Consider the following 15,781-nt stretch of genomic DNA (forward strand, 5'->3'; position numbering starts at 1 on the left):
AAAAATGAGTTTATTATGAGTAGTGTAACGGTTAAAAACTAGAAAGGTAAATGTAAAGATATTTTCCAAGGAGGAGAGATCAGTAATCCGCCGATAAACGTACGAAAATAGTTTGTTGACAATGCAGAAACTGAATAACGGTTACTTACCGCGAGGGACCTACTTCCACTCTCGCGGTTGTATTGAATTCACTTACTTTTGATCTTCCATCGATGGAAGATACGGACTTAGTGATTTGCTTAACCTCCATAAACGATATAAATGAGGGCAAATGCGAATAGGATTTACAGTGACTGATCTTCGATCTCATTGCTCATAAGCAATACATAACATTATAATGTCGATGCTAATAGATTTTTTATACACGTTATATATAGGTATATTAATCTTTGAGTTAATTAAATTGCCTATAGAAAATTAGTATTAAGTCATAGTAGTAAGTATTATCTTATATAGATTAATATATACGTTTGTATGTATGTATGTGTATATATATAGGTATGATGATGTTCCATCTAAATCCTGATATATTTTATACGGTTGTCGTTGATTTATAATTTACTTCTATTAACATATTCGCACAATAACACAATAACGATAGTCTATAATAAACTTTTAATAATACTGTACCAACATTAAGTTGGTTCGTAATCAATCAATTTTTTATTATCAATATTACACGATTTAAATAATAGAAGATATTAAAAGATATTAGATATTAGAAATTTTAGCAAAAAAGGAAGGAGAAAAGAAGAAATTGGTAACTACATTGTCTGAGAACTATATCATATTTTCATATCAAACTTTTGATCAAAAAAACAAAAAATATCGAGTGTGTATGATAAAAGCATAAAAGACAAAAGGAAGCAAACAAATGGATCTCTTTAACAAATCTCGTACATATCTCGTTACACCTACTTACTCGATGCCCTTCGGGGTAGAGTAACGTCCATAGGAATGAAACGAGAGAAAGAGAAGAAGAAGAGAGACCAACGCGAGTTATATAATTGTAGTAGATTACTTCCATCGTTCGTCACATGCATGCCATCGTGCTCGTATGCCACGTTAGAACTTGCGTTGTTCTTCAGTCAACATTTGGACACGAAGAGTGACCGAGCCCCAACGATCGGACGCCATTATGGAAAATGATTCAAAGAGTTCGACCGTAAATGTAATATGGAAACGCTTGAAAGAATCGATTTTTAATTTCCAATTAAACTCCGATCAAATATTTTATCGGTGAGTTGAAAAGATTCCTGGATTAATCGATTGTTAAATTCTTCCTTAGTTTGTCAGAACAAAATAGATTTCGTGCATGATATATGTCCTTATTTATCATGAAATTGACGCAATCTTATGTTATAACGATATTAGTATTTGTTTTAGATATTATTCCTGTCTCAAGCCATAAAGTTGCTTTTTACTGAATTTAACATAAAAAAAGTTTTTCTTCACGAACAATTTTCGGAGAACACATATCAACTTCTGTATATGTTATATTGTTATTGAATCATAATATGGTACATTTATTAGAATCGCTCATTAATACGATAATAATAAATAATCAGCAATAAAATCGGTGAACATTTTTTCGAAACATAATTCTGTCTAAAGAGTTTAAATCTAAGAGATTGAATGTAACGATACGTAGATGTACGAAGGCTTTAACGAGTAAATTGCGATGAATTTCAATTATTTGACAAGACTTTGACAACGAAGGAATAAATTTTTCCGAGAGATCGGTGTTTTAATACATAACTTATAATTATATTGATATAAGGAATAGATCGTTGAATTTAAAGAGCGTAGTTCATTGTCCAAGCATATTTTAATTAACCGAATTAAAGATAATTTGTCGTTCTATGAATCGTCTTATTCTTAAAGCACACACGTACACATAATCTTTCGCTACTCGCTACATCGACACTTCGATGTTAGTGTGTGCTTACGATTTAACTTTTATTCATTTCAAAAAGAAAAGGTTAATTTGCGAAATAATACGAGAGATCATTTGTTCAAACAATTTTTCTTTCAGAATTGGCCTCAGTATAGGAAAAAAACCATGGATTTGGCTACTCGTGTCCTTCATCATCAATTGCATATGTTGTCCTGGAATGATATTCTGGAAAGAAGAAGTCGACGATTTAGAACTTTGTGTGCCAATGAATGCAGAAGTACGAGCAGATGCAATTTGGGTTCAAAAACATTTTAGGGATGATCTCAGATACGAAAGTATCATCATTACTGCACCGAATATTTTGGAACCGGAAGTGTTACAATCGGTATATAAACAAGATCTATAATATTTCTTCCATGATGGCATACTTATTATACATATGACATGTACACTTTACAATCGTAGATCAGTGAAATCGAGAACGCTGTGAAAAATATAGTGGTAAACAATTATACATGGAAGGATGTATGCGCTAGGTGAGTGTTTGCGTGTTTAAATATCGATTGATCGATCATTGATTTAACACGAAATATCACGATCTTCATTATAGTTTTTTAACGTGGTTCGAGGAAGATGAAAATTCGCTGCTTGAAGATACACAAAATTTCGAGTTTTCCGACGAGATTATGCAGAATTTGAACAACACCATGTTGAAGGATGGATGTATATATCAATCCCTTTTAAAACTCTGGCAAGGAGAGGATATATCAGCGTTAACGAAAGAAAAAATATTAAAAGATGTCACGAAGGCAATAAGAGATAAGTGAGTTAATGTGCTATTTTGCATACATACTTATATCAATATAAATTGGAAGGAATTCGTGAAGATACTTAATAACACTGTTGGGCCAATTCCGTATGAGAGCCGAAAAATGTTGACGAATTAAACGCGTGACGATTAAAGAATATAAGCTGTTTCATGAAATCTGTTCATAAAATCAAGAAATTATAAATTCAGTTCACAAAAATAGTAATAACGTTAATGTAGACATATTCTCTATGTAGCCATCTTATTATAATACCAATTATTTATCTTTCATCATAAAGAATCATTCATTCTTTCTGATTTGAATATCATTTAACAGTTTGAAAAACTAGGAACACAGAACGCATGTTACAACTGAATAACAAAGACGATTGAAATGTATGTTTACATGAACTATTTTTTTTTTACTATTTTTCTGTATTGAATTCTTCATTAAAGTTATTTATAAATGCGCGAACGAATTATTGATAAAGATATTTATATTCCATTTTTATTGACATCGACATTTTCCTCGGCTCTACTACAGAATTTAGCACGTTTAAAAAGAGAAAAGAAAAATATATCGTTATGTGCTCAGATCTAGAAACCACATACTGCATAATATCGTACCGTTGTTATCGGATATCGAGTATGACGAAATGAGTAACGTGAAGTCTGCAAAAGCAACAATACTGAATTGGATGCTGAAAAAATCAAATCCACATTCTTCCGAATGGGAATTGCAATTTATTGAGCGTGTTCTCCATGGAAATCATAGTCTACCTTCGGGCATGGAGATTTATGCGGTTTCCTCAAGGAGCTTTCAAGATGTCTTACATGAAGTGATGATAAACAATATGCCGATACTATGTTGTGGATTATCATTGATCACTATTTATGTACTATCCATGATCGGTAGATGCAATGTAATCGAACAAAGATTGTACCTTTCCCTTATGGGTGTTTCCGTTGTTGGTCAAGCGTTGATATCCTCTTACGGAGTATGCTATTACTTAGGATATTTTTACGGCCCGTTACATCGTGTATTACCGTTTCTTTTACTTGGTATTGGTGTTGACGACATGTTTGTTATAATGCATAGTCTTCAGATGCAAACTGAGAGCGACAAAGCTTTAGAGATTCCTCTGCGTATTGCCAAAGTTGTTCAACACGCAGGTATGTCAATGGTGATAATACTTCTAAAGATCGTTTTTTCTCGTCTTAATGCGATATAAATTTACGTTCTTTTGTTAATAGGCATGTCTATTACTGTGACATCTTTCACGAATCTAGTTGCTTTTGGAATTGGCATGACGACAATGATGCCATTTCTCAAATCATTTTGCATGTTTGCGACTATGGGAATATTATTTCTATACATATTCGAATTGACCTTTTTTGTTAGTTGTTTGGTATATGATGAGAGACGACTTGAAGGTAAAAGGGATGGCTGCTGTTGTCGGCCCAGATCCGAATGGAAACCGAATGATTGCAGCAAAAAAAATTTCCAACAAATTATTTTCGAGAATTATATCGGACCGTTCCTAATGAAAACATATGTTAAAGTCGCTGTGATAACTATCACAGTGTGTCTCGTATGCGTCAACATTTGGGGTATATTTCAGTTGAAGCAAGACTTCGACCCACTCTTGTACTTAAATCAAGACTCTTATCCGATACGCTTTAACGAAAAGTTAAAGGAACATTTTCCCGCATATGGTAAACATGGTGCCGTTTATATGACTGACGTAGACTATTATGAAGATCATGATTCTTTACTTCAATTGGTCGATGCTTTAAAAAATAATTCTTTTATTAACAATCATTCTTTGGATCCATGGTTTGTGGCATATGATAAGTGGTTAAATAATACCAATAAAGGTACTAAAGATATAAATTGTGGAAAAGTATATTTTTTAGTAAAACGTTTTGTAGAATATATTTCTTTATCATTTTCCCTATAGGACATGATATTGAGAGTAAAGATGAATACTATGGTTTCCTTATGGAATATCTATTGTTAACTACGGAAGGTCAAGCATATATAAAAGATATTATATTTGACAAATTACCCATTGGTGATTACAACATAACGGTATATAAATATTTTTATTTTTCATAAAGATTAACATATATTTTACTACAAACTTTCGATGTTTCAGACCTCCAGAATTCCAATACAGCATGTACTTGTTAATAGAACGTTAGATCAAATAAAAGCAATGCAATCTATGAGTGAATTAGTAAAAGTTACTAATTTATCTCAGGATCATTCTCATGTAGTGATATATTCTCCGGAATACATATCATGGACAGCTAACAAGGTGAGTGAAATATGATCTTTTATATGAGAAACTTTCAATTTTAATAACAACATTATTATTTTACAGATAATTGGAGAAGAATTAGTCAGAAACTTGAGTTTAGCAATAGTATCTATTGGATTAGTAACAATACTTCTATTGAGAAATTTAGTAGCGTCATTTTGGGTCATTAGTTGTGTAATATTTACACTAATTGATCTTTTAGGTTCTATGCACTTTTTAGGCTTGATCGTTGAAATTTCATCTAGTATTCTTGTTCTTCTTTGTATTGGATTAGCAGTAGATTATGCTTCACATGTTGGATTAGAATTTATAAGAAGAAAGGGTTCTAAAGATGGTATATGTGATACTACACGTCATATATAACAATCTACTAAGAGTATTTTTTATGAATACTGCAAATATGTTTCAATTGCAGAACGGGCTATTACAACATTGAAGATTATTGGGCCACCTGTTTTTAATGGAGGCTTTAGTACTTTTCTTGCGTTTATTTTACTAGCTTCTAGTAAAGCATATCTCTTCAGTGCCTTCTTCAAAGTACGATTCAATATTTACATATATTAGATAAAATACATGTATAATATATGTATTTAAAAAAACTATAAAATTTTTATTATTTTAGTTATTTACTGCTGTGGTAGCATTCGGATTATTTCATGGATTGTTATTTTTACCCATTATTTTAAGTTTATTGGGACCTAACGAAACAAAAACATCATATAATACTGCAAAAGAATGCGATGTAAAAGAAAATAATGGGTATTACACTGTTCATTTACCAAACAAAGCAGAAGGTATTAATCAACAGAAATAGTAAAATATTAAGTTTCTATATTCGATATCATTACATTAAATTGTACTTAATTTTCTTTACAGATGCAGGAGGCGGGCGTGAAAATTAAGTGATCCAATTATTGCAAAGACTGAATAAATAAGAAATTGACTATAAGAAACTTTGATGCAAGAAAAATAATAAAAGTATACTACAATAAATCTTTTTCTTTTCTTTTTTAATAAAGTTTTGCATCATGCAAGTGTCTTGAATCATTGGAAATTATTTTTTCCGCCTTGGCTTTACTTGTGTCCATTCTGTATCTTCAGTTTCCATACTTTCTTCTATTTCATCACTTTCAGAACCACTATTATTTTCAAATGCAATAGATTCCTTATTAATTTTTTTTGGTAAACATGATACAATCCATGGTTGTAACGGCGACAATTTTTCAAACTCAATCACAGCCTGTGCTTCATTACCCTCAACACAATAACGATAAAATTTATATAACTCTTCTGCTACTTGTTTACAACTTAAATCTTGAAGTTCTGTATTAAATTGTTCATCCATGAAATCTTCTAGTTCGCACGCAATTTCACTGCTGCATAGTCCTTCTAAAAACCAATACTAATCTATGATATTTGTATATATAAAAGCACATTTTATATTTCTCAGTAGAATATAAATTCCAACAAACCGTTGATATATATAAAATCGGTAATATAGTGACAAAATACATTGGCTTTATCTCTAGATCCCATACCATGTTCGACAGCCAACTAAAATAAAATTTTCAATAAGTATTAGTTTTGTGTTTAGATATGAAAATATACAAACAATAGCGTACTCTCAATGCTGTCCAGTTACTAAAAACACGCGTTGTTACAGAAAGAAAAAAATCCTTGGTCTTTTCCATCATAAATTAAATATTCCTATTTAAAAGATTACGAAATAGAATACTTATTTCAATTATATTTAACACACACTCATTTTAAATAACTATTCTTTTTGAGGTTATGGTTTATGTTTAGAATGTAAGTAGAAAATATCTTACGACGATTCGTTACTTTTAGTTTTAATAAAGCTTTATAATTTTTAATAAAGAATTACGCATACTTTACAAAAATTATATGTTATTATTAAACAATGTTGTATTTTTCAAATATTATAATAAACAGTTAAATAACACACGAAGGTATTCCCTTCGAACATTAATTCTACCATGCACTTCCGTCATCAGCGATCGACTTGCCATCTAACGGAAAAATTGTTATTGTACTTTTGATATCATTGAAAGGTATCTTTCAGTGGGTATATAAATACATCATATGATACATATATTCTACCGGTATACTTGATAAACTCGCCATCTAGCGGAGGAAAATTTGTAATTACAGAACATTGAAAAAATCGAAGGAAAAATAATTTCTCTTTATTTTAACATATGTTTATTAATTTCCAGAAGGAAACTTTATTTTTGACAATAGATTACAAAAAATATACGATATATTCCTTCGTACGAATATATTCCTTTGTACATTGATATTAAAAACTTTTTCTTAATAAAGTCTTTCTTTTAAAAACATAAAAACTCGATTGCAAATGACTGCAATTCTTCGATAAACACCTTTTATATTTGAAATACTCATTGTTTTGTTGAAAATAAAATATCATAACTATAATATATAAGGTATTTATTGAAGAATTTAATCGAAAAACGAATGTCTCAATCGATCACACCATTGTGGGTGGTTGTAACACAGCCGGAGCTCTTCTCACCTTCAAAGCTTCTGGACTCATAGCTCGAGCTTGTTTTGCTATTTGATCGTAATCGTATAGAACTGCCAAATTTCCGTCCTGAGTCGATTTACTTGCAGAACCTTTGTTCGTCGATAACGATTTTGTTGTTTTCTGACGATCCATCGAAACATTATTACCATAAAGAGCATCAGCTGCGATACTACCTTCATCCTCTTCACATCTATATCGTCTTTGTTTCATTCTCAACAAAGAAAAAATTCCTATCGATATCAAAAGGAGTAGAAATAACAAGCCAATGGCGGAAGCGGCAGCGATCACTTTCATTTCCGACGGATCGCGAATGATCAATTTGATATTCGTCGAATCTCTACCCTTCTCACTCTCCACCAGAAGAGTATACATGCGCGAGTCTTCTTTTTGTAGATTCTTGATCTCCAATTTAGCCCAATAACAATTCGTTACCATTTTATCCTCAATTATCGGCTCCAACGGCAACGCTTCGTATTTTGGTTGTATGCTTTCACCTGAAAAATAAAACGGAAGTTTTAAGCATGATCGAAATCTTGTATATATAAATATATACATACATAAATAAATACATATAGCGAAGCAAAGACATATCCTAGCGTTTTTTTTTAAATGAAATAACTTTTTTAAATTTTACGCGATTTCATAAAAAATCCATAAAACTTATCATATATTTTGTTTAAATATTTTAATTCTTTTTATCCGCCGGATAATTTGAAAGCAGTTAAACAATTGTAAGATTAAATATTTCTATAATCTATTATATATAGTTCGAGATATATACCCGCTCTAATATGAGAACTGCCCCATTGCCAAGCAACGAGTCGAGGTGGTGGTCGTGAACAAAAGCGAGACTTTAGTCGATGTACGGGTTCACCGGCCCATCCTATCGATTCATAAGACCCATTTTCACCGGAACCAGACGGTCTGGCTTGTATCTCCGGAGGTCCGGTAACGTGTAACACGTAACGTACTTCGCTAGGTGTTTCCCTTCTCGTTCCACTTATCATGTTAAATGCTACACAACGATATTCCCCTTCGTCCGACCACATGACATTTTCCAGACGTAAACGCTTCCCAGAGTCCTTAGCACGAGTTGGATTTTCAATAGTCTTCTCGGTGGTGCCACCACGCAAGTGTAGCCACTTATAGCGCGGTACTGGATTGCCCTCGAATTCCGGACATTCGAACGTCTCCACATTCGAGCCAAGCTGTGCTGTTTCTTCGATTTCCATCAGGGTTTCATTATCGTTAGAATCTTCCATTTTCTTTGCTCGTGGTGCGACTGTATGGAAAAGAAAGTAGTAGAAAAGTTAAAGAGGTCAATACAATAATAGATCGATAAATAAGCTATCAGAAAAATTGTTCAACTTTCATTGGAAGCTATACGTTGTACAATTAGAATTTGTTTTTACAATTATATGTACAAATAACGAACAAATATATAACAATACAATATATATATATATATATATATATATATATATATATATATATATACAATGTTTATAATTATTATGCTACAGGATAGAAATAAAAAAACAAGTAAAATTTTTCCTTAAGCTATAAATCGAATCGGATCTTTTATCAGATGACTGTTTCGACAATTAATTGCGAGTTATTTATAGGCCTCTCATCATTCTTTCCGTTTCAAATCTATATAAATCGAAACGATATCTATGATACATTCAGGATCTAATACATGTTACATACACAATTATACTTTTGGATACACTATTCGTTTGTTATTTATACGAAATTTAATTTGACAAATCTATAATAAATAAAATAAAATTGTAAAATTTAATAGTAAAAAGGAAATAATATGAAATAATAAAATAGCGAAAATAAATTCTAAGTGAAAGACGAATTATTTCTTTCAAAGAAATTGTGAAAAGAAGAAAAAAAAAGTTGTACGAACATTGAACATCAAGTGCATAATTAGCCGGTGGGCTTTCACCGATGATATTAACCGCCTTGCAAGAGTAGAGCCCGGCATCGTCCCTCTTAACAGGCTCGAATCTCAATTCAGACACCGTCGAGGTGCTGTTACTCTCAGTTCTGTTCTCCGTCAGCAATAGAACGTTCTCGCTACTTATAGGAGTCGAATCTTTAAACCACTTGATCATCGCGCTTGGATTGGCATCCGCAACGCATTTCAAGTTCATAAAACTTATCGAATCCTCAAGCGAGCTTGTCATCCAACGTGGACTCGTTTGAAATCTCACTTCTGGAGAATCTATAACGTTTAAGTAATAAAACAAAATAAAAATAAGTCATTAAGCATGATTATAGAGCATAAAGTGCTTAGAATTGATCATTTTAACAATTGTTTTTGTTTTTAGAGAAATTGATATGTAATAATACGTAAAGTGTTCTAAAACCTATCAAGTTACGATGAAATAAAGATGTATACCCAGAAACAAATTTTTATATGTTTAGCATTTTTTGTAATTCATGACTATTATTAATACTACTAAACCTGTCCAATTTTAAATATCGTTTTTTTTTTCAAATGACAGAGATCATTATTATTAGAATAATGTTAACTGAAAGCTATTTTGTTATATTTATTATTGTAAAATAAAATAAACTAAAAATAATAACGAATAAAGTATTTTTTTTTAAATATATGTTAAATTGACAGATGTTATGAAAATAGATCGATAGTTTTAGCATTAAAAATATTAGTAAATCATATGGATCAATTAATATAAGACTCTTAGTATAGTAGTTTAGCAAATTAAACTAAAGTTGAACATAATTATTCGATTTTTAAAATTAACAGGATTTTATTATTTTCAATAATAAAACGGTTACTCGAATTACTTGAAAGATATTGGATTGCGTATATATATATATATATATATATATATATATATATATATATATATATATGTATATATGTATAAATGAATGTAATATATATATATATATATTCTGAACATACAATGAATGTTCAGCTGGGACTCAGTGGTAGCTGGTACTGGACTAGATGGATGAATGGTGATGCATCGAATCATTCGACCGTGATATTCTCGACGGCCACGAATGCGTAAAAGACTGTGGGCAGCCCAAGTTTTAGGATTATCCACCTCGGTGGCATTCATTTGTTCTCTCAGTGGCTCAACTTCCTCGTCTCCTATGAACCTGCATCAACAAACGATCGCTTTTTAATAATTCATGAAGATTCGGACGAGAAGAAAATTGTTCTCTGCCGGACTCGAAATCATCGTTTTTGTCTTTCGTTTTATCGTCGCTAAATCGTTTTGCCACTTCGAGCGAGCAGTACCGTGAAATGATCCTCGTAATATTTCTTTCTTTCCTTTGCTTTCTTTTTTTTTTCTTTTTTTTTTTCAAGCACAAAGATCGTTTACGTAATTATATATATATACACAGTGTTTCATACTACATGGAAATAATTTCAATGGAAAACGTACATAGATGATATAAAAAAAAAAAAAATAATACTACAAATAATTCCGGTTAATATCATTATTAAAAATGATAATTTTCCTTTAGATTGTTATATGTTAGTTATAGTGATCATTGAATAAATCATTTGGAAAATTCGAAGACAAAATTATGTAGGATATACATGACATCTAAACTTTCTTCGTAATTTTTTTTTTTTTTAATTTTATTCGTATATTTAATACTTTCATATATTATGAAACACCTTATATATATAACTGAATGTCAATTTCTCTAGTACTATATTGAGCGACCAATAAGATGCAACTAAATGCGTCAGACCGTGAAACCAAAGAGACGAACTCTCTAGAATTGCTTTATTCCGCATAAACAAAACGTTTCGTGATTTTACCTTAAATTACCGTACACAAATATAACGTAAGTATTCCTTGAAGAAAAAAAAATAAATCGTACATCGTTTTCTATCTTTCAATTTATTATTTAAATTGAGCGCCATAAACGCAACCTTTTTATATTCTTTATGTAAGAATACGTAGATTTATTATATTAATTGCAAATATCTTAAAATAATATTATATTACAAATTTTACAAACAGCTCCTCTAATTCACCGTAGATATTAGAAAAGTATGTTTAGCTATTAGCACGTCGTGTTTCCTTTTTCTTTAAAAGCTTTCTTCTTTTTCTCATTCTTTTATCTTTGATGCATTCGTCATAGGAAGAAAATGTTATATCTTGTAAAACTTATCCAAGGGTCACGCTAATGGCTCCCGAAGGATGCTCGAGAAACACTTAAAAGATTAACTACAATACTTCGGAAAGCATTAACATTGAGATTATCCTACGATTGTTCAGTCATCGTTGAGCTTTGAGAATTAAATCCTAAATTTACGTATAAGAGCATACTGTTAAAAAATGTTACAAGTACTATTTGAAAATATTGAACTAATTACGACGAAATCATAATTCAAATCTAATTTTTTTTTCGATCGACTTGTAGCTTCGAACTACGAACAATACGTGAAACAAAAGAAGAATTTTCAATATCTATTAAAAATGAATATTTGTGAATGAAAAAGCGTTACATTATCCCAATATTGTACAAAAGTCAATAAATTAAAAATGAAGGGAACGTACGTAAGCATTATTTACTCACCACTTTATAAGGGCTACTGGATTTCCATACCTAGACACGCAGGAAATCGTTACTTCCTGTCCTTCTCTCAACGTTAGAGAGGTATTTAAAATCGTACCCCCATATTCTAAACTCGGTTTCCTCGGTTTCACTGAAACAATCATTTTCTTTGTGCATTAGGAAGGGAATAAATATCTATTGATAAAACGTAACCCGATACGGTTTAGAAAGTCTTGTAGTTAGATTAAAAAAAGATGAATATTCTTTTTTACTGAGATTCTCTACCTGCTGTTTCTAAAAAGTATTTTTTGATTTAGGCGCAACGGAAACGTACTTTCGTACTCTGAGGGATTTAAACGTTCGCCGAACAAGAATTCCCAATTACATGTGATTCTTTAGGAGATACGGAGAAAAGTAGAACGGAACCACGAACTTGTCCGTCTCGAACGAATTTTAAATGAGTTTAGAAAACGTTTATTTCAACATTAACACGATTTATGTGTGTATGTGTGCGAATGTAACACCTTCCGATCGAAGCGTAACAGCTTCTTTCGTATAAATTTGAATTTTGCGCGCATTTAAAACCGTTCGTTTAACCTTACGTTTAAAAATTTTAATCTTATCAAGTTCGAAATGAACAACTTTTTAATCGTTATCCTTTCAATTGTTGTGCAATCGAAGGGAAAAATAATATCATAGAACGATCTATGATATTTTAATTTAATAAGGAGATCTAAATCTCCGATTAAAAGAAGTAGACAATTTTTTGATTGTGCATTTAGCTATTAGATAATTGATGCGAAAAGATAATACTATAGAACAACCTCTGATATTCGAACTAATAGTTAGGCTTAAATCTCCGAATAAAAGAAGTAAACAATTTTTTAATTGTTATGCATTTAACTATTAGGTAATCGATAAGAAAAAATAATATTATAAGACAATCTCTGATATTCGAAGTAACAGTTAGACTTAAATGTGTGTAAATAAAAGAATTTTCGAACAACAGAACAACTTTGTTATTGAACATTGGCATATACTTAAAAAAAAAAAAAAAAAAAAAAAAAAAGAAAAAACCAAAAGAAGGAAAAAAAGAGGAAAAATACCGAGGAAGTAAAGCAAATACCTCGAACGAGTAGACGTGCCGGCAATGATGTCAAGGCATCTTGTCTCATAAAATCACCGGAAGTTACTTGACACTCCCAAAATCCATCGTCGAACTCGAGAGATGCTCTTCTGATAAGAAGAGTGCAATCGTTACTACGTAGACTTAACCACTCGTATTTGTCCGGATATATTCCGACAGGTTTCCGATCCTTTTGCCAAATACATTGTCCCTTTTTATCTTGCACTTTACAAGGTAATTGCACATCGTGACCAGCCGAGACTTCCTGATAAATCGCTGGAACTTCCTTAAATCGTTGTTGTGCGCGTACGACAATCGTAATCGCGAGGACGATCGTTAAGCGACGGATCGTCGAAGCGACGCGCGGGAATTTCATCTTCGTTCGAACGATGAAAGCGCGCCTCTTCGACTTCATCGATTATTCATCGTGCAAAGTTACGTATTTCGTTATCGAATCATTTCGATTAATTCATCAAACGATAATTATTTCTTTCTTACAACTTGTCGCGAAACAATAATGTAGATAGTATTAAATAAGACGATAATACTGATACATACGGGGGAAAAAAAAAGAAAGAAAAGAACGTCGATTTGAATCTACAAGCACGTTTTTCACTCGCCTTGGAGTTGCGTCCTTAAACGAATCTGACTGGAGAATAAACAAGTTCAGGGTTTTGCGGGGGAGCACGTTGGATACACTACCGCCATCGAACGAAGAAATCACGAAACATTTTTGAAAGGTATTGCGTTTAAAAACGTTGATCTTTCGCGCGTTCTCTTAAAATTGAACCATTGTTTTGTTCGTTGACTCTTAATTAAACAAAAAAAAAAAGAAAACGTTAAGAAGTCTTGTGTTAAAAAGAAATAGGTAAATGTATTCGTGTTCGAAATGAGAAGCGTCGTCGAAGGTGTTCAAGTTGAAACTGAGCCACGTCCGTAGTTAGAAGCAGAACGTACACACTCGTTCGAGTGGAAGCGGAAGACAGGCCCCGAACAGCGAAGGCACGCGTGCGTATCCAACCCTGTATCCTCTCCCGCTATCCTTATTATTCGAGCGTGTTATCATTATGCCACGCTACGCCAAGTTTGGCCGCCCATCTGTTCTATATTTTCCTTTATTTCGCGCTAGCCAAGCGTCTTGTCTAACATAAGACCTAAGCAACGCGCCTTTCCCAGGCGCCACGACGTGGCCACTCGAAGAATTTACGTTTTTTATTCTTTTGCGAAGGGTTCTTCCAATGTTTTTCTCTCTCTCTCTCTCTCTCTTTCTAGTGTAAGTATTATAGTATAAGTAGTATAATTTCTAGTATAAGTAGTATAAGTCATATATATATATATATATATATATATATATATATATATATATATATATATATATGTATATATACACATAACTTCCATACTAACACTTTAAGGATAAATTAAAAATACACATTTGTATGAGTGAGTTAAACAATGAATAATGAAGAAATTTCAATATTCTTTCCACATCCTAAGCATATATATATATATATATATATATATATATATATATATATATATATATATATATGACTTATACAGAAAGAGAGAGGGAGAGAGAAACATTGAAAAAACACTTCGCAAAAGAATAAAAAACGTAAATTATATAAAATGTAATATATATATATATATATTACACATTTTCCGTTAATAATGATAATAATAAATTTTAAAATCCAAATTATAAAAATGTATCTATTATTTCTTATAATTTCATTATTGAAGTTATCAAAAGATTTATTAGTCTTGCCTTTTATAACATAATGTAACAATTTTATAATAATAAAATAATAGATTTTCTAAAATCCAAATTATATAAAGATCTACGCATTCTTTCCTATAATTTTATTTTTCAAATCATCCAAAGGATTAGTAGTCTTGATTTATATAATACAATATAACAAATTTTTATAATAATAAAATTATAAATTCTCTAAAATCCAAATTATATAAAAAATCTATGTATCCTTTCTTATAATTTCATTATTGAAATCACCAAAGAGACTTATTAGTTTTGATAAGTTCAATTCAACAATTTATGTAGAAGACAAGGCAAAAATGCTATTATAGAAAACGAAGCAATATTTCTCTAGAGTATGAGAAACGTTGCTTTACATTCATAAAAATTCATTCTATAAGAAAATTGTCATGCGATTCTAGTCTTCCTTTCTTAAAGTGGTACCTCGTGCTGGTGAATGAAGTAGTGTAAAGCACCGGTGCATCGAACCGTGCAACTACCGCATCGTCGTCGTCATCGTCATCATCGTCGCACAGCGAAACGCGATAAGCGCTTCGTCGAAGCGATCTTTCGCTTAATGACACCACAACCCGAGACGGAAAAATTATTTATAAAAAGCTTTTACTTTCTTTCTTCAAGCGAATCGATTCGGAAAGCGAAACTAAATCGATAAAAAATTATCTAAAAAATCGAAACAATATTTATCAAAGTTGTACAAATTTTGTACAACTTTCT

At 31.4% G+C, this 15,781-nt stretch overlaps 3 protein-coding genes across 5 annotated transcripts; 1 reads left to right on the forward strand and 2 right to left on the reverse strand.

The window, feature by feature from the left end:
• Positions 1-926: 926 nt before the first annotated feature.
• On the forward strand, positions 927-6,073 carry LOC124955056 (patched domain-containing protein 3-like). Its single transcript, XM_047508906.1, has 12 exons — positions 927-1,239; positions 2,036-2,282; positions 2,363-2,433; positions 2,508-2,720; positions 3,301-3,878; positions 3,960-4,583; positions 4,667-4,797; positions 4,865-5,026; positions 5,093-5,363; positions 5,445-5,566; positions 5,652-5,823; positions 5,906-6,073. The coding sequence occupies exons 1-12, from the start codon at positions 1,139-1,141 to the stop codon at positions 5,929-5,931; spliced, it is 2,718 nt and encodes a 905-aa protein (XP_047364862.1). The 5' UTR covers positions 927-1,138; the 3' UTR covers positions 5,932-6,073.
• LOC124955059 lies at positions 5,841-7,061 on the reverse strand. Of its 3 annotated transcripts, none has more exons than XM_047508910.1 (4): positions 6,859-7,056; positions 6,652-6,736; positions 6,502-6,583; positions 5,841-6,418 (listed from the first exon to the last, which is right to left on the reverse strand). In XM_047508910.1, the coding sequence occupies exons 2-4, from the start codon at positions 6,721-6,723 to the stop codon at positions 6,084-6,086; spliced, it is 489 nt and encodes a 162-aa protein (XP_047364866.1). In that variant the 5' UTR covers positions 6,724-6,736; positions 6,859-7,056; the 3' UTR covers positions 5,841-6,083. The 3 variants fall into 3 exon arrangements, with proteins under 3 accessions (XP_047364866.1, XP_047364867.1, XP_047364868.1); XM_047508911.1 differs by having other exon boundaries at positions 6,921-7,055; XM_047508912.1 differs by lacking the exon at positions 6,652-6,736 and having other exon boundaries at positions 6,921-7,061.
• Positions 7,062-7,214: 153 nt separating this feature from the next.
• Positions 7,215-14,209, reverse strand: LOC124955057 (hemicentin-1-like). Its single transcript, XM_047508908.1, has 6 exons — positions 13,288-14,209; positions 12,183-12,312; positions 10,543-10,742; positions 9,514-9,831; positions 8,377-8,877; positions 7,215-8,089 (listed from the first exon to the last, which is right to left on the reverse strand). Exons 1-6 carry the CDS (start codon positions 13,700-13,702, stop codon positions 7,539-7,541), a joined length of 2,115 nt encoding a protein of 704 aa, XP_047364864.1. The 5' UTR covers positions 13,703-14,209; the 3' UTR covers positions 7,215-7,538.
• Positions 14,210-15,781: the final 1,572 nt, after the last annotated feature.

This window comes from Vespa velutina, chromosome 17, assembly GCF_912470025.1.
Source record: "Vespa velutina chromosome 17, iVesVel2.1, whole genome shotgun sequence".
Classification (NCBI taxonomy): Eukaryota; Metazoa; Arthropoda; class Insecta; order Hymenoptera; family Vespidae; genus Vespa; species Vespa velutina.